The sequence below is a fragment of the Rhinopithecus bieti genome, unplaced genomic scaffold (genome assembly GCF_001698545.2).
Source record: "Rhinopithecus bieti isolate Rb0 unplaced genomic scaffold, ASM169854v2 scaffold_30015, whole genome shotgun sequence".
NCBI classification, from domain to species: domain Eukaryota; kingdom Metazoa; phylum Chordata; class Mammalia; order Primates; family Cercopithecidae; genus Rhinopithecus; species Rhinopithecus bieti.
In genome coordinates, this window is record NW_016812995.1 from 271,218 (window position 1) to 291,875 (window position 20,658).

Below are 20,658 nucleotides of genomic sequence, written 5' to 3' on the forward strand. Positions count from 1 at the left end.
ACATGCTCCCCACAGGAGTAGTGAGCTGTACGAGTCCACGATGGTGGTGGAAGGTGTGCTTGGTGAGAAGTCCTGCACCCTGCGGCTCCGGGGCCAAGGCTCTTATGATGAGAGATACATGTTGCCTCACCAGCCCTGAGGCTCCGCCCCAGCCCTCAGCCCTAGGCCCCAGCTGGAAAATAAACATTGCCCAGGGATTAGGAGCATATCTTCAGCACAAAGACACAGACTTGGGGACCTCTAGGCAGCTCCTGGAATGGAAGAACCCCCTTCCACAATGGTCTCAGCCTAGGCCTTCATGATATGTCCTCAGAGCTAACACAAAGGATAGGCCACACCACAGTAGAGACCACCGCATTGAGAATCACTACTCATTGCACAGTGCAGACCAGTATGGCAAAATTAGCCTTGGAAAAAAACCACAGCCACTAAGATAAATTCATGCAGTTTTACTATGCCCATTGCACTTCTCATCCATGAATTCGCCTTGCCCTAAGAATTAACCTTGTGGCCTGGGTGACCCAGGCTGCTTTTGTCTTGCACAGCTAAAGAGGGTCTGATGCGTGGCTCAACACCCTACCCACTCCTATACCATGTCATCAGTGTTCACATTTTCCAAATGAGTTGAAGTGCCTTGATCTGTCCACTGCCACCACCACCAGTGCTGAGTTTTCTCATGTGGTTTTGCTTCTGTAGTGTTGCTGCCTTGCTGCTACAGCAGCAGGACTGTCTGCGTAGCGCCTCCAGCCTGGGACCTCACTCAGTTCCCAGGGTATTCAAAGACAGCAGCGGCTCCCATTCCAGTTCCGATGCACATGGATACCACTCCATATGCCCTATGAAAACAAAACTTAATTGGCTGGGCAAAGGCACCCATCAAGTTACCTCCAGACCAGGCTGAGCCAGAAGGACTTCATGGACAAGTAGGATGCAAAACCATCAGACCAGATCTGTGGGCAAGCAGTACCCTGGCCTCCCACTTGGGCATACACACGGTGGCAGATGCCCACTGCAGGCTAGTATCCCTTTCAAGGCTGGCCCTCAGGGAAACAGGGATCATACCCCTACATCCTCAGTTCAGGGTGTTTCTGTGTGCATGTTCTCCTCCCCAGGGACCGATCATAATCCCAAAAGACACAATTCCAAACACAATCATCCCAAATGTTGAAATCCTGGAAGAACAAAATCCCTAAAGTCTAAAATCCTGAAAATCACAATCCTAAAAGACCAAAATCCAGAAAATATAATTCTGGAAAAAATAATTTGGAAGCCTGGCATGGTGGCACCTACTTGTAGTCCCAGCTATTCAGCAGGCTGAGGCAAGAGGATCACTTGTGGCTAGGAGTTCAAGACCAGCCAATATAGCAAGACCCCCATTTTAGAAAAAAACTTTTTTTAAAAGATTGATTTAAAAGATATTTACATTTTTAGACCAGGTGCAGTGGCTCAAACCTGTAATCCCAACACTTTCGGAGGCTGAGGCAGGTGGATCACGAGGTCAGGAGTTCAAGACCAGCCTGGCCAACATGGTGAAACCCTGTCTCCACTAAAAATACAAAATTTAACTGGGTGTGGTGGCAGACACCTATAATCCCAGATACTCGGGAGGCTGAGGCAGGAAAATTGCTTGAACCCAAAAGGCAGAGGTTGCAGTGAGCCGAGATCACACCACTGCACTCCAGCCTGGACAACGGAGTGAGACTCCATGTCAAAAAAAAAAAAAAATGTACATTTTAAAAGCAGACTTATTTGAGGAACAAAAACAACAGGACACTTCACAGGCTACTTTACACAATAAAATAGGCAATAATTACAAATTTTTGCAGGCATAAACACTCAAGTATGCTAACAATAGTCACAGGAGTATAACAATTATAAACAGACAAAATGTATTCATAAATAGGTTAAAAAGCAAACTGTATAAATGGCTGGTAATCGTGTGCACCCAGCTTTATAACTGCAGTCATATGAATACCATGAAGGACAACCTATGTCTTTTAATGAGATTGATCAAAAACTGACGGAGCCAGGCACTATGGCTCACACCTGTAATCCCAGCACTTTGGAAGCTAAGGTGGGAGGATCACTTGAGCCCTGGAGTTCGAGACCAGCCTGGACAACATAGCAAAACCCTGTCTCTACAAAAAATACAAAAAATTAGCTGGGTGTGGTGGCACACACATATAGTCTCAGCTACTTAGGAGGCTGAGGTGAGAGGATTGCTTGAGCCAGGCAAGCAGAGGTTGCAGTGAGCCTGAGATGGAGCCACTCCACTCCAGCTTGGGCAACGGAGTAAGACCCTGTCTCAAAAAACAAACCAACCTGGGATGGGTCAGCACTGCATAAGTAGTCACCCAAAGAACGAAGATCTTGAGAAATTTTATCTTTCACAAATGCAGGTGCACAAACAGCACACTTCTTCATTTACTGAGGAAGTTTCAACATTTTTATGTACATGCACAAGGCTTACAAAGTCAATGTCATAATGCACTTTCATGGAATCAGATTTCTGATGCCCAAGGCAGAAAGTGTGTCCCAGCTCTGAGAGAGACAGTTCACCTTCTGCATTTGTTCTCTCCAGGGCCCTAGGCAATTAGATGGTGCCTGCCAACACTGAGGGCGGATCTTCCCCACCTGGTCCACTCAGATGCATACTCTAACCTCCTCTGCAAACACCCTCACAGACACACCCAAAACATTACTTTGTCAGGTTTCTAGGTATTCCCAAAATTAAGTCCATTCCTTGTCAACTTAGCACCCATTCACATCTCCTTAAACCATACTTAATTTCCAAATAAAGACAATAACAAGGTAATGGTTCTATTCTACATACGGTGGAAATTGCACTAATCCCTTCTCTAGAATTCGTAACATGAATTCAACATTAGGATTTCAACATTCAAGATTTTAATCTTTTCAGATTGTGATTTTTTGGGATTTTAGACAGTAAGGATCTTTCTGCTTGACTAGTCAAGTGTAGAAGTAAGAAGGAGGTAAAGAGTAGAATAAGGAGTTTGATCTGTAACTGAACAATCAAGATAACTCACTACCTTTGGACCAGCCAAGACCTTAGGGACTTTGATCTTTTGGGATTTCAACATTTGGGATTACGGCGCTCAGGACTGTGTCTGTTGAAATTATGATCCAAAGCCCACCTACCTCTATCCCCTGCCCTTCAGGTGCCCTGACTTGGGTATCCCCCCACGACCCCACTGCCAGGAGCAAAGCCTTACCTCTTCCCACGGCGCTTCAGCTCGTTGAGCAGCGTGATGACCTGCCGTGCTCCAGTGCAGCCCAGTGGGTGCCCTAAGGCCACTGCACCCCCCAGAGGGTTCACCTTCTCAGAGGGGAGTCGTAGCTTCTCCACACAGTAGGCAGCCTGGAAGGAGGCAGATCATCAGTTACAGCCCTCTTACCCCTCCCCTGCACCACTTGCCTGCTCACTCCACCTCGGCTGTCCAGGGCCAAGGCAACATTGAGAAACAAGGGCTCACCTGGCTTGCAAAGGCCTCATTGATCTCGAAGATGTCCACGTCACTCACTGTCAGCCCTGCAGGCAAGGTAGAGAGACCTGAACTGACACACTGGCAGTCTGTCTCCCCTGGGACCCGCCCCATCCATGGGCCTACAGGCTGCCTGGTATGTGTCTCTTCCAAAAGGGTGAGCCAGTCTCAGCTGTGGGGTCAGGAAGGGCTTGGAGTATGGGACACTAGCCTGCCCCACCTCCACTCTGCAGCACCCACAGGACCACCCTCATGGCCCTGGCAACAGCATGCAGGGCAGCTGCAGGATCCAGGTGGGACCCAGATACGATGTGAAGGAGCCACCTTACCTGCTTTTTGCAAAGCTATAGGGATGGCGTAGGCAGGTCCGATGCCCATGATGTCAGGTGGGACCCCAACCACTGCATAGGACCTCAGGACCCCAAGGATGGGAAGGCCCAACTCTTCTGCCTTGGACCTCCGGGCCAGCAGGATGGCAGCTGCCCCATCACTCACCTGGCTAGAGTTTCCTAGGGGCAAATTGTTGGGGTAAGAAGGCATCGGGGTGGGGCTGAGGAGATCCTAGCCCTCCCACTTCTACTTTGCAGAGGGGTCTATTCCAGGTTCCCAGAGTACAGCACCCAGCATGGCCATGGCCTCCTTTCTCATACCGCACCCCGGACCAGTCTCACCAGCTGTGGTAGAACCATCCTTCTTGAAGGCAGGCTTCAGTTTGGCCAGGCCCTCCATGGTGGTGCTGGGGCGGATACCCTCATCCTGGGTCACAGTGATGCTCCTCTTGGTGCCCTTGTCATCATGGACCGTGGTGGTCACAGGCACAATTTCAGCTTGGAAACAGCCCTTGCTCTGGGCTCTTGCTGCCCTGCCAGCACCATGGACAGCCAGGCTCAGCTCCCTTGGGGTTCCCTTCCTCCCTGCCGCCAACCCCTATCCATTTGGGTAGATGCAAGCTTAGGCTGCTAAATTCAGGGACATGCTGGACTTTGGGGGAGCTCTGAGGGCATGGCCAAGGCCTTACAGGGCCTACTTCACCATCAGCCCTAGACCTCCAGATCGTGGCCAATCCCAGCCTCAAAAGGGGCAAGGGTGTTTGGAGGTGGTGCCTCCACTTAGAGCCCTTTGTCCGAGAGGGACTAAGCCTGCTTGGCTCTCTCTGCTGAACTGAGGATGGAACCCCAGAAATATTTGTGCTGGGTTCTGCCAACTTTTCTGCTCAAACTCAACAGTTCGATGTCATCTACTCCCCAGTTTCCACCTATTTAAAGTGACATATACTAAACTACTCATGTATTTTTTATTTAAGCAGTTTTAAAGCACAAGGTATTTAAGGGTGACCCTTGCAAACATGTGCAGCATATTAAGTGCCCAGGGACATTCCAGTGGAAGGAATCTAAGGCTTCCAACACATTTTCAAATGGTATGTGACCCAAAGTGGCTAAGAATCACTGCCTCAGGGAAGCCAACCTGGCCCAGATACCACTCCTGCTTTTGCTGTCCTCTCTCTGGACAGGCAGGACTTGCCAATCTTAGCCTGCCTGAGCCCCTGGGGTTTCTCTGATATCATCCCCAGTTCTTGCCTCAGGATGCTGCCACAGACCCAGCATGGTCCAGAAGCTAGGACCAGGGTCCCTAACATTGCTGGCCCCACACTCCAGGCTACAATGTCCAATCTGCAAACCACAGCCAGAAAAGAACACAGGGGGAAACTGAGGCCTAGCTAGGGCAAAGTCAGGGTGAACAGACAGTAATAGAACCTGGAAGTACTACCAACTCACAGTGGCCCTGACACTTCCCACTTCCCACCCACAACCTGGGTGGCACGAGGCCTGGAAAGCACTCACTGCCCAGCGGTAACTACAAAACGGTGCCACTTCAGACCACTTAGGATAGACTCAAAACCTCACTCTCCAGCCCTTTAAACATTCCTCCCCAAGCAGTACTCACTTCTGCTGGGAAGCCAGGGCAAAGGTATCCTGCTTCTCCCGTGAAATGCCAAACCGCTCAGCCACATTCTCAGAGGTTATCCTAGAACACAAACAGCAGATAGTGTGGGCATTGGTCTGATAGCCTAGAGGAAGGGACCAGGCTGTAGAGCTGTGCTTAGAACTCTGGATTCCCAAGGCTCTAAGCAGGAGAGGATGTAAGGGCAGTCCATGACACACAGTAGTGATGACTCAGGATATGGTACAGCCTGTCCTGAGGGTGGATATAAAGGCACAGATAGGGAAGTCAGCAATGCTGGCCAGATCCTGAGAAGCTCATACACCAAAGAGACTTCCTCCAAGAGATAGGGCAGCCTGCATAGGGGCAGTTGCAGAAAAGAGTTTGTTCCCTGGGTGAGCTGCCTCAGCGCAGGGGAGAAAAGGAGCAGGGGAGGGCTTGGGTGGGGGCACTAACTGGCTACTCCTGGCCAGCTTCTTCTATGCCTCAAGGAAAACTGCTGCAATGTAGGGAGATGAGGACTCCCAAATCTCCTCCGGAAAGGCCAAACCTAGGCTTCCTGGTCACCTTGGCTGGGGTCTATGCTTATCCTGAGAACCTAGAGCCACAGCTAGGCCTTCCAGCCTGGGCTTCTGGCTTTATAGGCTTCCCTTGAAGATACAGTATGTGAAAGAAGCCACGGCACTGCCCCTCTCCAAGCCTTAGTCTCCTCATATATCTAGTGGATCCAGGACTCTTGGCCCACAGACCCTGGGGATGGCCCAGAGGCTCAGAGAAGCTAAGCCATACAAATGCCACATACTTTTCTTTTCTTCTTTTTTTTTTTTTTTGGAGACAGAGGCTCGCTCTGTCACCCAAGCTGGAGTACAGTGGCGCGATCTCGGCTCACTGCAACCTCTGCCTCCCAGGTTCACACCATTCTCCTGCCTCAGCCTCCCAAGTAGCTGGGACTACAGGTGCCCGCCACCATGCCTGGCTAATTTTTTGTATTTTCAGTAGAGACGGGGTTTCACTGTGTTAGCCAGGATGGTCTCAATCTTCTGACCTCGTGATCCGCCCACCTCAGTCTCCCAAAGTGCTGGGATTACAGGTGTGAGCCACCACACCTGGCCAAATGCCACATACTTTTCATGTTGCACCTGACAGGGCACAATTCCCCCCACCAGCATGTTCAATCATCACAAGCTTCCCACTGCCTTCTCAACCTTCTAGGCCCCCAAGGCTTTGGAGTGGAGCTACCATCGTCCTTCCTATGACTGAGCACCTCAGTGTAGGAGTGACAAGGTAGGTGATGTTTGGAAACTAGGGGGCACAGAGAGGACCTGGGGGCTTCAGGAAATGGAAGTCAAGGGCAACATCAAGTGTCATCCCCAAAGTCCCTGCGGAGCAGACCATGCCCAAAGGAAGGAGGCCAAGGCTTGGCACCGCCAGCCGAGATGATAAAGTTCCTTGGCTCCCTGCTCCAGGCTGAGAGGGCACAAGCACACAGAGCTATGGGAGCACTCACCCCATAGGAATCAGGCAATCTCTGGCCTTCTCCTTGTCCATCAAGCGTGAAGTAATATTTCCAGGGTTCCCTCTGTCAGCCAGGGACATGGACTCCACCCTGGGGAGGAGGAAGAGGAGAAGGTAAGGTGAACTGGGCTCTAGCAGGACTCCTCCAGAGATAGCTGAACACTTGGCAAGTGCTAGGAAATAGCCAGGGAGCCCTAGGAAGTCCAGTGGGCCTCTCGGAGCCACAGGCAGGGCACCTGGCCAGCAAGGCCCAGCTGTGAGTACAGGGCTACTGAGCCCTGTCTCTATTTCACCCCCCACCCCAGGACACAGCACTGCACAATAAACACTCCTGGGGGCAGGGCTATGCTTCCCTATACAACTGCTAAATCAGCCAACTGGCAGTTCCAGAGAAAAGCCTTCTGGTGTCAGCCACAGAGGAGGAAACACATCCACAAGCCAGGACCTGCCCTCAGGGCCCACAAATTCAGAAGGGAGAAGAGACAATTTGAAAGTAACCACAGGCTGGCCGTGGTGGCTCATGCCTGTAATCCCAGCACTTTGGGAGGCTGAGGCGGGTGGATCACGAGGTCAGGAGATCGAGACCGTCCTGGCCAGCACGGTGAAACCCCGCCTCTCTAAAAATACAAAATATTAGCCGGGCATGGTGGCGGGCGCCAGGGCGGGAAGCTGAGGCAGGAGAATGGTGTGAACCTAGGAGGCAGAGCTTGCAGTGAGCCGAGATTGCACCACTGCACTCTAGCCTGGGCGACAGAGCGAGACTCCATCTCAAAAATAAATAAATAAAATAAAATTAAAGTAACCACAAAGCTGAGCTCAAAGGGCGATCAGACCTGCATAGACAAGGAAGTGCTACGAGCTGAGAGGAAGGAGACGGCAGCGTAGTGTGGTCAAAAAAGGGTTTTGAGGCGATGGGGGACCCTAACGCCTCAAGGGATGCTAACAGATAACCTTGACTGAGTGCTTTTCTTGTGCCCAGCACTATTCTGAATTCTTTTCAGATGTTAAGAGTGCTTCAGTGTCAGTCACATGACAGACAAATACTCCACAGTGTAAGCTGTTGGTATTACTCCATTTATTCTTCTCAACTTCAACAGAGCTGAGCTAGGTATCCCCATTTTATAGATCAGGAGACTGAGGTCTAGGGAGACTGTATAACTTGTCCAATTGTCACCCAGCCTGGATCCACATTTAAGTAGTCTGGCCTCAGAGCCCACTTCCAACTAGAGTGCCCTGTGCTACATACTTGCTGATCAAAGCCTATGGAGAACAGTCAGGCTATGATGTGGGTGTCAAGCCCGACCCAGATCTTAATATCCTAGTACCATGGTCCTTAACCTGCTTGGGAATCAGATACTCTCTAAGAAACTCATAAAAGCTCCAGCCCTTCTCAAGTTATCCACACCACCTTTCACCCAGTAAAATAGAAGAACATGACAGAAATCAAAGGGCAGTGGCCCGTGCCCAGCCAAAGTCCTTGTAGAGTGGTCTTTGGCTTTATTTACAACTGTAGACATAGGTCAGTACAACTCAGTGCCAGCTGCCACAGCCCTGGAACAGGGGCCAGCAATGTGTATAGAAATACTCTAAAGAGGATGCAAAAGGCAGCAGGGGTATTTCAGAACCCTGGGGTTGCTCACTTCGCCCAGCCTGCCAAAGCCCTTACTCCCCTGCCCTCCCAGCACCAGATGCCCACCCAAGCCTGGGCACCAGTGCCCTGCCCTTCCCTGGAGGCACTGCCAAATACAACTTCTGCAGCTCCATTTGCTGCAGCCAACGATGGAGCCACAGTCTAGGTGGAGGTGACAGTGACCAAACCACCACAGATCTCATTTTGTCCCTCACAGCCCATAGGCAGCTGGAAGTTTCCACATTGGTACCAGGGTAGGGAGACAAAGGGACAGACAGCCTAGTAAAATGAACAAACTAGTTATACAGTAGGCAGCTGTCCCTGGCTTTAGAGAACCCAAACTGCAACTTCTCTCAGCAGCATCATGAATCAACAAGGGCCCCAAAAGGAAACCCAAATGCTGGATTTTCTCAAAATGCTTGCTCACATTTTCCAGCCTGAAATACTTCCAAGAAAGTAAGCTTTTAGAGGCCAATTCCCCTCCCCTGCTAGTGCTGAGAGGTATGAGTGATTCCTGAGCAGCCAGAGTTGGTAGCCACTCTTAACCTGCATTTGTGAGAACCCACTCCCGGCCAGCTGCCTAATGGGGATGGGGGGAATCCTGAAATCATGGCCTCTGAGAACTCAGATGAAAATTAGTTTTATTGTCACAAGTTGGTTAATAAGCTCCGGCAGAAAAAAATTCTTACCCACAGGCCATGCCAATGTCATAAGACCCATTTCTGATGCCACCTGCAACAAAAGCATTTCATAAACATCCTTTGCCAGAGTCCACCTGTTCTGGAAGCAGTGGAGCCTCTTCCCCACCTGGTCTCTAGATGGGACTCAGCCCCAGCCTCAGAAATGGAAGACCCAGGAATGTTCAGAAAAGGCTTTGGGCAGTGGTAGGGGCACTCTTGCACTCTTTCTGTGGTTAGAGTCCTCTCAGAAATCGTTATTGCTTGCCCAGCAGACAGCGACTTTGCTGACCCAAACCCACAGGTCCAGGACCAAGGTGCCCACCCAGTCATAACTTACCTGCTATGCTGGCCACTGCCTGCAGCCCCGACGAACACTGTCTGTTGACAGTGGACAAAGGCACAGTCTCCGGGATGTCACTGAAACAGAAGGTGAGAGAGTAGAATCAGCCCCCAATTCCATGCCAGGCTCTCATGGAAAGCAGTCCTATGCTTCTAACTGGCCCCCCTCAAGGGATGTAAAGGGCAGGGAAACAAACCCAGCAGCCCTGCCCCCATGCCAGGCCAGATACATGGAATGGGGGTGGGCAGCTACTGGACAGACCCCATCTCTGCAGGCACTTGCTCCCCAGGGCCACCAAGCACATTCCCTTCCATTCCTGTGAGTATCTTCAATCAATGACCAAGCACAGCCGAAAGGCAAGGGAAGCCTGTTTGGGCCACAGGGATCCTTCTCTCTCTCCCTTTGAAGATTCAAAAATGAAAACTGTGTACTCTGTTTCCCCCAAAGAACAGAGAAAAGGAACTGCTGCTAGGACAGAGCACCAGAGCAAAAGAAATGCCTAAAGTCTGAGGCCAGGGACCCTCAACCTTACCAGTAATCATATAGCTAACCGTGCACGTTCCCATGGACTCTTGAAAGCCTGATCCCACCTAGACGAAGCACTCTGATGAGAATCATGTGTTCTAACATCCATTGCTCTGGTAGGTTCCCCAAGACTCTCACACTGGTCTTAGCCCTGGAAGCTAGTAGGGCTTCCCCTCTTGATTTACCTGCCTTAGCCAACAGTAAAAAGTCCTAGGGAAATTTCCAGACCTCCTCAGACCCAGAGACTCAGAACCTGAGGGAGTGGAAGCATTCTGGTGATTCTGGTGTACGGCTAGATTTGGGAGTCTCTGAACTAGTGCCCAGGCCAGGCTCTGCAGAGACTCTCTCAGGTGGATAGCCTCCTGTGCAGCCTGTTTGATCTCTCCAGGGTCCCTTAACTCCCTAGTAGGTAGTTACCATTCCTTCACTCAATCCACCAAGTGTTCACTAAATACCTACTTACCACAAGGCATCATCTGAGGGATGCTGAGATGCTTATAACACTGTGCCCTGGAGGATGCCCAACCAACACACAGAAAATGAATCAACTAGCAGAGACTGAAATAATAGGCCAAGAAGGCAAACCACATCAGAAGGAAGTACATGGCTAGCTACTACTGGAGAGGAAGGGGCTCTCATTTTCAGCCTGAGAGCCTGGATAAGTCATGCCAAAACGGTGAGACTATGTTTGGGCAGGGTTTGTCTTTCTGTCTAGGGCAGAAAGAGGAGGTAGGGCTAGCACTTCAAGGAGACAGAATGACGATATCAGGGAAGACAGTAGGCTGACAGCTGGCTGAACGAAGAAAAGTCAAGGTGAGTAAGCAGCTAGGAGATGAGGCTGGAAGGTAAGTCTGGAGCCAGATTGTAGGGGGCCTTGAACTACAGGCTGGGCTGTCTAAACCTCTCCCAGTTCCTAGAGGGTTTTTGTTTTCCTGTTCCTTCACTAGCTAATGTTCCTATTTATTCTTCTCCATACATCTAGAAGTACAAAGCTAAGCAGTTCTTAAATCTACACACGAAAATAATTTAAGCACTCTTTCCCCTGCAGGCGCTTAAAGGAAAGTTTACCAGGTCTCTTCCTGAGTGTCCCCCTTCCCCATGGTTCTGCCCTATCCCAAAGTCTTTGCTAGTGGGATATGACTGGAGTTAGCTCAACTAGTAAAAAGGCTGAAAGTCACTTTTCAGCATGCTTACTTGGTTACTCACCTGACAAATGAGGGCAGAATCCACACTTACAAAAGGCAAGTAACAACCTGGCTTTGGCTAAAAATCAAGCCACAGAGAACTTCTGCTCCAGTCCCAAAGGTCTTGTGTATCCTGGCTCAGCAATTTAAAGTAGGAGAGAGGTTGAGTCCACAAGAGCAGGGAATCAGGGACTTTGGTTGCCTCATTCTGGTGTCCAACCTTATCCTCCCCAACCTGCAGACTGAGTTCCCTGGGGCCTAGGCCCAGCAAAGCATCAAAACGGCCAACCCATGGCTAGAACTAGAAAAGTTTACCTCAGAAACTGGGCGATTCGGGCCATGATTGCCCCGGCCCCAGGCTGCAGCACATTTCCTGTGGACAATAAACTTTCATTCAGTGCCAGGTGGTGGTATTCTGGGCACTAAGGTATAGCTGTGAAAACCAGAGATGAGGCATTCCAGATCTTTATTTGGGACACTAGCCCTTGGCAGGCTCACTTGCAGCTCTGGAACATCAGGGTTTGGGGCAGGGAGAGCCAGCCATACAACAGCTTGTCCTGGTCATCCACCAGCTCCTGTCGCTAAGGGTCCCACGCTCACTTGCCCACGCACCCAGCTTTTCCACATCAGCAGAGATGGGCAGGTTGTCTGCCCTTAAAAGTGAAATGGGAGTTTCTGAAAATGCACATCTTCCCAGGTATCCTCCTCTGAGCCCTGTTGTCACCCCAGAGAGGTGGAACAGTGATTGCTGACCTAGGGGTGGCATCCGCTGGATAAGACTCTTGCCATATTATGTTGAGTATTTCAAGGTGAGGGGTGTGACAGACTGCAGGTTGTGGGGAAAAGAAAGATCAGATTTTTACTGTGTCTATGTAGAAAAGGAAGACATAAGAAACTCCATGTTGATCTGTACTAAGAAACTTTGTTTCTGCTTTGAGAAGCTGTTATCTGTAACTTTAGCCCCAACCCTGTGCTCACAGAAACATGTGCTGTACTGAATCAATGTTTTAAGGGATTTAGGGCTGTGCAGGATATGTCTTGTTAACAATGTGTTTGCAGACAGTATGCTTGGTAAAAGTCATAGCCATTCTCCATTCTCTATTAACCAGGGACACGATGCACTGTGGAAAGCCACAGGGACCTCTGCCCAAGAAAGCCTGGGTATTGTCTAAGATTTCCCCCCACTGAGACAGCCTGAGATATGGCCTCGTGGCCATATCCCATGGGAAGGAAAAGACCTTACCGTTCCCCAGCCCGACACCCGTAAAGAGTCTGTGCTGAGGAAGATTAGTAAAAGAGGAAGGCCTCTGTTTCCCGCACGTCCCTGGGAAGGGAATGTCTCAGTGTAAAGACTATTGGTTCTATTCTGAAACAGGAGAAAACCACCCTGTGGATGGAGGCAAAATACGCTGGCAGCAATACTGCTGTTACTCTTTGCTACACTGAGATATTTGGGTAAAGAGAAACATAAATCCAGCCTACTATGCACATCTGGGCATAGTACCTTCCCTTGAACTTATTTATGATGCAGATTCCTTTACTCACATGTTTTCCTGCTGACCTTCTCCCCACCATCCTGTTCACCCTGTTCTCCTGCCTAAGAGGTCCTGCCCCTCCACACCTGTGGGTATTTCTCGCAAGGCGGAGACGACTGAGAAAATAAGACACAGAAACAAAGTATAGAGGAAGAAAAGTGGGCCCAGGGAACCGGTGCTCAGCAATTGAGGACCTGCACCGGCACCAGTCTCTGAGTTCCCTCAGTGTTTATTGATCACTCTCTCTACTATCTCGACGACGGGGATGTGGCAGGACTACAGGGTAATGGTGGGGAGAGGGTCAGCAGGAAAACATATGAACAAAGAACTCTGTGTCCTAAATAAGTTTAAGGAAAGGTGCTGTGCCTGGATGTGCATGTAGGCCAGATTTATGTTTGACTTTACACAAACATCTCAGTGCAGTAAAGAGCAGTATTGCCGCCAGCATGTCTCACCTCCAGCCATAAGGCAGTTTTCTCCAAACTCAGTAAATAGAATGTATGGTCGGGTTTTACACCGAGACATTCCATTCCCAGGGACAAGCAGGAGACAGATGCTTTCCTATTATCTCAACTGCAAAGAGGCCTTCCTCTTTTACTAATCCTCCTCAGCACAGACCCTTTATGGGTGTTGGGCTGGGGGACTGTAAGGTCTTTCCCTTCCCATGAGGCCATATCTCAGACTATCTCAGTTGGGGGAAACCTGGACAATACCCAGTCTTTCTTGGGCAGAGGTCCCTGTGGCCTTCCGCAGTGCATTGTGTACCTGGTTAATAGAGAATGGAGAATGGTGATGACTTTTACCAAGCATACTGCCTGCAAACAAATTGTTAACAAGGCACATCCTGCACAGCCCTAAATCCATTAAACCTTAAGTCAATACAGCACGTTTCTATGAGGACAGGGTTGGGGCTAAGGCTACAGATTAACAGCATCTCAAAGCAGAATTTTTCTTAGTACAGATCAAAATGGAGTTTTTTATATCTTCTTTTTCTACACAGACATAGTAACAGTCTGATCTCTCTTCCTTTCCCCCACACTGCCGGACTCCCCTTTCCGAGATAGTGAAAATAGTAATCAAGAAATACTGAGAGAACTCGGAGAGCGGTGCTGGTGCAGGTCCTCCCATGCCTAGTGTCCTGGCCTCCTGGGCCCACCGTTATTTCTCTATACTTTGTCTATGTGTCTTATTTCTTTTCTCAGTCCCATCTGACGAGAAATACCCACAGGTGTGGAGGGGCAGGGCCCCTTCAAAGGTCAAGGCCATGGAGGTTCCCCCAGTGAAAACTCGGGGTGGGGAGGTGAGGAGAGCTCTGGACGAACGGAAAAACGGGGAGGGCCCAGCGCAGGGCCTGGGTGGTGCGCTCACCGACACAGATGTCCCCCAGCTCTTCCGGCCTCAGATTCACGTCCTTGAGAACCGCGGTCATGACGGCCGAGAGAAGCTCGTCGGGGGTGGTGTCCTGCAGCAGGAAGAGCAGCCGCGGTGACCCCCAGTGCCCCATGCTCACCCCAGGGAGACAAAGCGACCACAGCTGGATGAGGAGCTGCCTCCGGCGTGCAGGGTAACCAAACATACGAATCGGACCCCGGCCCGCGCTGGCGTCTTCCCACACTCGGCACCCAGACCCTCGGGCCTCACCTTGAAGCCGCCGCGGCCTGCCCGACAGATGGCCGTGCGCCGCCCGTGCACCACCACCACGTCCGCGGCAGAGGCCTGCGGGGAGCCGCTCAGGCAAAGCGCAGCCTGCGGCATCCAGCCGGAACCCGGCCGGCCTGTCAGGTGGCCCAGCACTACCTGCAGCCTCTGCATTGCGCAGCTCAACCCCACAGATCAGCCACCAGTCCCGGAACCGACCGCCGGAGTTAACAGGCAGCCGTCCGCGCACGCGCAGAACCACATCTCAGCCTCCAAGGCCTCAACTCCGCCCACAGCCCTGAGAACAGACGCGAGCGACCCTCCAAAAGTCCCGCCCACCTCCCGCCGCAGCCAACCACAAGGTGAGTCGACCTGGGAGCCCGCCCCTCCCCGCCACCGCCTACCGAACCCTCTATAGGAGGGCCCACAGTCACCGCCCAGCCGAGCTTTCCACTCAATGCCCCGCCTACCTTAGCCTACCGCAGCCAACCAAACGGTGGATCTTTACGAATCCCCGCCCAGAAATGCAGAGCGGAAGCCTTTCCACCTTTTGTAGCCAAACTCGAGACCCGACCCCCAAACCTATGCCTCCTACCCGCAGCCAAACGGAAGGCTGGAGCGCTAGGACCGCTTTCTGCTTGCGGGATGGAGATGGAAGCCGGGGCTCTAATTCCTCTACCCACTTCCTAGTCGGCTCTGCTATCCCTCCGGTCCCAGTACCCGAGCTAGGGGACATAAATACTTCCAAGACGCCCGAGTCCTACTCCGACGTGGTTGGGCTTTCCCATTCTTTCGAGAAGACAGGGAATTTAGGCTTCCGGACTGGCCGGGAGAACAGATTTTACAGAGGTGCCGGGGTGTGACAAGCTCTCTAACTGGAGAATAAACGTTTCACACTTTTACCAGTTTTACACCCAATTGGAATGACTTTATTAGTGCCCATTTCCCGTGCTAGGCTGGGGGCTCCGCCAAGGCAGAGAGGTACCTTGTATCCGGGGAGCCTGCGACAGGCTTGACACTTAGTAGATGATCAATAAGTACTTGTTGAATGAGTAAATGAATGAACCAGGGCTCCCTAGGTCAGGACTGTGTCCCTAAACCTAAAGAGCAAGGCCACGTGCCCCCTTGACTCCCAATAGCAGGGCCATGTCTTTACCTGAGACCCTGGAGAGTAGTGCTGGGCTTCCCACAGACACCAAAGGACAGGGTGCCTTGTGGTCCCCAACCTAGTGTCATGACGTCCCCAACCATTTCGATGGCAGGGCCACGGCATGCCTCAGGCTCCAGAAGGCAGCTGTCCCTTTCCCACTCCCACCTGGGGAGCACAGCAGGGGTCTTCCCTTACCCCTACTGGCAGGATTGCCTGTTCCCCCAGAGACAGTGGAGGGCACAGCTGGTGCCTTCCCGCCTGTCCCCTCCTCGCCATCCTCGAGGGCAGGACCGTATGAACCCCTCAGATTCCCCGGTGGAAGAATTGTGGCTCCACCAGATCCCAGAAAGCAAGGCCCGTTTCCTACAACCTCTGAAGGAGGGTCGTTCTTACTCCGCCGCCTACCTACTACTACCATCATCAGACCCTCGAGGGCAGTGCTGTGGACCTTTCCAGATCTCAAAAGGCAGATTCCTACTTCTCACGCCCCCACATCGCCCGCCTCGAGACCTCAAGGGTAGAGGTGGGCGTCCCCGCCTCCGCACTTTTGCGCGGGGCTCCGGATTGTAGGGCAGGGCGGCGCTTCTCGGAAAGCGAAAGCCGGCGGGGCGGGGCGGGTGCTGTAGGAGAAAGAGGAAGCGCTGGCAGACAATGCGACCCGACCGCGCCGAGGCTCCAGGACAGCCCGCCATGGCTGCAGGAGGTCCCGGCGCTGAGTCTGCGGCCCCGGTCTCCTCCACATCCTCCCTTCCCCTGGCTGCTCTCAACATGCGAGTGCGGCGCCGCCTATCTCTGTTCTTGAACGTGCGGACACAGGTGGCGGCCGACTGGACCGCGCTGGCAGAGGAGATGGACTTTGAGTACTTGGAGATCCGGCAACTGGAGACGCACGCCGACCCCACTGGCAGGCTGCTGGACGCCTGGCAGGGACGCCCTGGCGCCTCGGTAGGCCGACTGCTGGAGCTGCTTACCAAGCTGGGCCGCGACGACGTGCTGCTGGAGCTGGGACCCAGCATTGGTGAGGACGTCCCCTTCCTTGCCTCGTACCTGGGGGGTGAGGAGGCTGACTTTCCGCGGCCTCAGCATCCTGTCTCCCATGGAGAGACCCCATTTCCTGCCTCGGGGGCCGGAGAAGCCTGCAGAGGGAGAACCATGCGGGTCCCGTTCCTTCTTAATAACTGGTCCCGGTTATTAAGAAGGACTGGAGAAAGGTCCGGAGAGGCGGAGATGGGAAGGAAGCAGCTTAGGCAGAGGCTTTCAGGTAGGACCAGGAGTCAGAATCAGGCTTCTGTGGGGGCATCTGGGCTGTTTCAAGTAGAGCAACAGGACAGGTGGGGCGACTGACAGTGGACTCTCTTAGAAATCTCAGGTCCTGGGGAAATGCAGCCCTTCTTTCTCCTCACTGGCACTTACATAATATACATGCATAGGCGTTGGGTACAGCTGCCCACAGACAGGCACACCTTGCTGGGTTGGAATCACTGCCCTCACTGCACCATAACCAGTGGGTCTCCTGAGCCTTTCTAGCATGCCCAGCGCCTTGCTCACATCTGCCCTGGATCCCAGAAGAAGCAGACCTACCACCTTGGTACCATTCTCAGGATCCCTAGGAAGGGACAGAGATACAAACCTGACCTTGATGGCCTTCCAGAAAGCCAGAACACCACTGACATCCCTTTGGGTCAGTGAGAGCCAGTGGGAGCTCAACTTCTTAGAGTTGTTGAGCTGCTCATGGCACCAGTGAGCTGGGGAAGCCCTCTAGAAGAACCCAGCCAGAGGAGGTGGGACAGCGCCTGGATCCTGACTGCGGGTAGAGAAGTGGGCACTCCCAGGGAGCCTGCTTTACCCTGTGTCTTCCCCACAGAGGAAGATTGCCAAAAGTATATCTTGAAGCAGCAGCAGGAGGAGGCTGAGAAGCCTTTACAGGTGGCCGCTGTAGACAGCAGTGTCCCACGGACAGCAGAACTGGCGGGCATCACCACACTTGACGACCCCCTGGGTAAGGGTCCAATACTGTTCCCATGGGATAGGTGGAATAGGACATTGTGGCGTTAAGAGCATGGGTGTTGGAAGCAGATGGGCAGTGGGACCTTGGGCAAGTCACTTAATCTTTCTGAGCCTCAGTTTCCTCACCTGAGAAATGGAGATAATAGTCTTACATCTGGATTGCTGTGAGATGCTCATGTCTGCCTCGTGGTTAATCCAGAGCTTAGCCCCTGAGGTACTCATCTTTCCTCTCCCGGGAAGGGCACTTTCTCTGAGGAGTATCATCTTGGGAAGGGTGCAGGGCCCAGGGTTGCCTAGGCAGGGGACTCTTGGCTGGACCACTCCCAAGACTTCCCATGGAGCTCTGACTACCACCCTTGTGCTGTGCACACAGGGCATATGCCTGAGCGTTTCGATGCCTTCATCTGCTATTGCCCCAGCGACATCCAGTTTGTGCAGGAGATGATCCGGCAACTGGAACAGACAAACTATCGACTGAAGTTGTGTGTGTCTGACCGTGATGTCCTGCCTGGCACCTGTGTCTGGTCCATTGCTAGTGAACTCATCGAAAAGAGGTTGGCTAGAAGGCCATGGGGTGGGTGGGTGGATGCATGAAGCCCTGCCCTGGGGTCCAGATATTGGGCATCTCCTCCTAGCTGTGCGCTGTCCAGCCTGGGCACAGTAGGCTCTTCCTGAAGCTATTCCCAGGGGATATGCTCCAGCATATCTGGAGTGACTAAGTTGCCACGGGACCTGCAGCCTGCCCACTCTTCCCTAGGTGCCGCCGGATGGTGGTGGTTGTCTCTGATGATTACCTGCAGAGCAAGGAATGTGACTTCCAGACCAAATTTGCACTCAGCCTCTCTCCAGGTAAGCTCAACCCTGCTCTGGCAAGATAATGAGGGAATGTGTAGTTGGGGCCTCTGGATTGTCAGCCTTCCCCCCACAAGGACTGTGGATGCAGTACCAAAGAACTGCTGAAGATCTCTGCACACCTGAGCATGTGTACATGTGTGTGCCTTTTGTGTGAGTGAATATGTGCCAGGGTGCTTAGATGGGGGATGGCTGTTGTTAACCCCTGTGTTGAAGACTGGGCTTGTCCCACCATGGGGCAAGGGCCTGATGCCAGCATGGCACCCCTTGGCTTGCAGGTGCCCATCAGAAGCGACTGATCCCCATCAAGTACAAGGCAATGAAGAAAGAGTTCCCCAGCATCCTGAGGTTCATCACTGTCTGCGATTACACCAACCCCTGCACCAAATCTTGGTTCTGGACTCGCCTTGCCAAGGCCTTGTCCCTGCCCTGAAGACTGTTCTGAGGTCCTGGGTGTGCGTGTATCTGTCTGCCTATCCATGTACTTCTGCCCTGCCTCCTCCTTTGGTTGTAGGAAGAATCTGTGCTCTACTTGCCTCTCAATTCCTGGAGAGGCCAACTTCACAGACACATCTGCAGCAGCTGAACGTCACATTTCATGTTCTGCATAGAACCAGTAGCTGTGAGCGGCATGTCCACTTGCTGGATTATCAGCCAGGACAGTATAGAACAGGACCAGCTGGGACTAGGAGAAGGACCAGCAGAGCCAGCTCTGCTCTGAGCCATTCATACATCTTCAGCTTCAGTTTCCTCACTTGAGGAGTAGGATGGGGAGAACAGAGAGTAGCTACGTTTGAATTCCTGTAGGAAAAGGTGAAGCATAGCTCTGGGTCTCCTGGGGGAGGGCAGTCTTGGTTGCGGGAGAGCTGGCTGTTGCTGGACTACATGTTGGCCACTGCTGTGACCACGACACTGCTGGGGCAGCTTCTTCCACAATGATGCCTACTGATGCTTCAGTGCCTCTCTGCACACCTCCCATTCCACTTCCCCACAGGGCAGGTGGGGAAGCAGGTTGGCCCAGCACAAGGAGATCCCACCTTGAGCCTTATTTCTTAATGGGTCCACCTCTCATCTGCATCTTGGACACCTCCCAGCTTCTGCCCAACCTTCAGCAGTGATGAGTCCCCAAGAGACTTGCCTGAGCAGCTTGAGCTGCTTTTCATTTCCGCCTGTCAGGATGCCTGTGGTCATGCTCTCAGCTCCACCTGGCATGAGAAGGGATCCTGGCCTCTGGCATATTCATCAAGTATGAGTTCTGGGGATGAGTCACTGTAATGATGTGAGCAGGGAGCCTTCCTCCCTGGGCCACCCGCTGAGAGCTTTCCCACCAACTTTGTACCTTGATTGCCTTACAAAGTTATTTGTTTACAAACAGTGACCATATAAGAGCCTCCTGCCCCAAAGCTTGTGGGCACATGGGCACATACAAACTCACACACAGACACACACATATGTACAGACGTGCACTCTCACACACACAGGCAGCTGCATACACACGTTTCTCTAGGTACAGCTCCCAGAACAGCTAGGTGGGAAAGTTCCATCATTGAGGGAGCCTAACCATGTCCCTGAACAAAAATTGGGCACTCTTGTATTCCTTTTCTCTTGTGTCCCTACTCATTGAAACCAAACTCTGGAAAGGACCCAGTGAACCGGTATTTATACCTCTAATGAAGCACAGAGACGGGAGAGCTGCGTAAACTCACACAACAATGAACTACAGACACAGCTGTTCTGTCCCTCTCTCCTTCCCAGAGTGATTTGTACATTACTCTCAAGCTGTCCTTTGGGGAGAAGGTGTCATGGTCTTAAGTGTCTGTGCCCCAGGGCAGACCTTAGGACCCTAAATCCAATAGAAAATGCATCTCTTTGCTCCACTTTCAGCCAGGCTGAAGCAAGGTGTCTTTTCTCAGGATCTTGGGAGGGAATGGAGGCCCCTCTATGCATGATCTTGTTGAGGCGTTTAGCTGCCATGCACCTGTCCCCCTTTAATATTGGGAATTTTAGAGCAATCTCAAGAAGCATATTCTACATGTTTTGTATGCATTATAATAATTTCAAAGATATCTGAGAAAAGCCTATATTTGCCATTCTTCTGTATCCTGGAATACATCCTGCATCCTGAGTTTATCATAATAAAGAATATTCTACCTTGGAA

The 20,658-nt window shown here is 51.9% G+C and overlaps 3 protein-coding genes across 5 annotated transcripts in view; 2 read left to right on the forward strand and 1 right to left on the reverse strand.

Moving 5' to 3' along the window:
* The window catches only part of DLEC1 (DLEC1 cilia and flagella associated protein), a 67,739-nt gene extending 67,278 nt beyond the window's left edge, over nt 1-461 (forward strand). The window contains exon 37 of the mRNA XM_017847408.1: nt 16-461. Within this exon, the coding sequence (XP_017702897.1) occupies nt 16-139 (124 nt within the window). The 3' untranslated portion in view covers nt 140-461. The remainder of the gene's footprint in view (nt 1-15) is intronic.
* ACAA1 (acetyl-CoA acyltransferase 1) lies at nt 430-14,873 on the reverse strand. Of its 2 annotated transcripts, XM_017847411.1 has the most exons (12): nt 14,495-14,873; nt 14,222-14,315; nt 11,634-11,691; nt 9,607-9,686; nt 9,279-9,321; nt 6,952-7,050; nt 5,448-5,528; nt 4,175-4,365; nt 3,833-4,012; nt 3,495-3,550; nt 3,234-3,379; nt 430-836 (listed from the first exon to the last, which is right to left on the reverse strand). In XM_017847411.1, the coding sequence occupies exons 1-12, from the start codon at nt 14,663-14,665 to the stop codon at nt 761-763; spliced, it is 1,275 nt and encodes a 424-aa protein (XP_017702900.1). In that variant the 5' UTR covers nt 14,666-14,873; the 3' UTR covers nt 430-760. The 2 variants fall into 2 exon arrangements, with proteins under 2 accessions (XP_017702900.1, XP_017702901.1); XM_017847412.1 differs by lacking the exon at nt 3,833-4,012.
* A 1,241-nt stretch (nt 14,874-16,114) lies between these two features.
* MYD88 (MYD88 innate immune signal transduction adaptor) lies at nt 16,115-20,658 on the forward strand. Of its 2 annotated transcripts, XM_017847406.1 has the most exons (5): nt 16,115-16,659; nt 17,506-17,640; nt 18,022-18,202; nt 18,406-18,497; nt 18,779-20,658. In XM_017847406.1, exons 1-5 carry the CDS (start codon nt 16,293-16,295, stop codon nt 18,931-18,933), a joined length of 930 nt encoding a protein of 309 aa, XP_017702895.1. In that variant the 5' UTR covers nt 16,115-16,292; the 3' UTR covers nt 18,934-20,658. The 2 variants fall into 2 exon arrangements, with proteins under 2 accessions (XP_017702895.1, XP_017702896.1); XM_017847407.1 differs by lacking the exon at nt 17,506-17,640.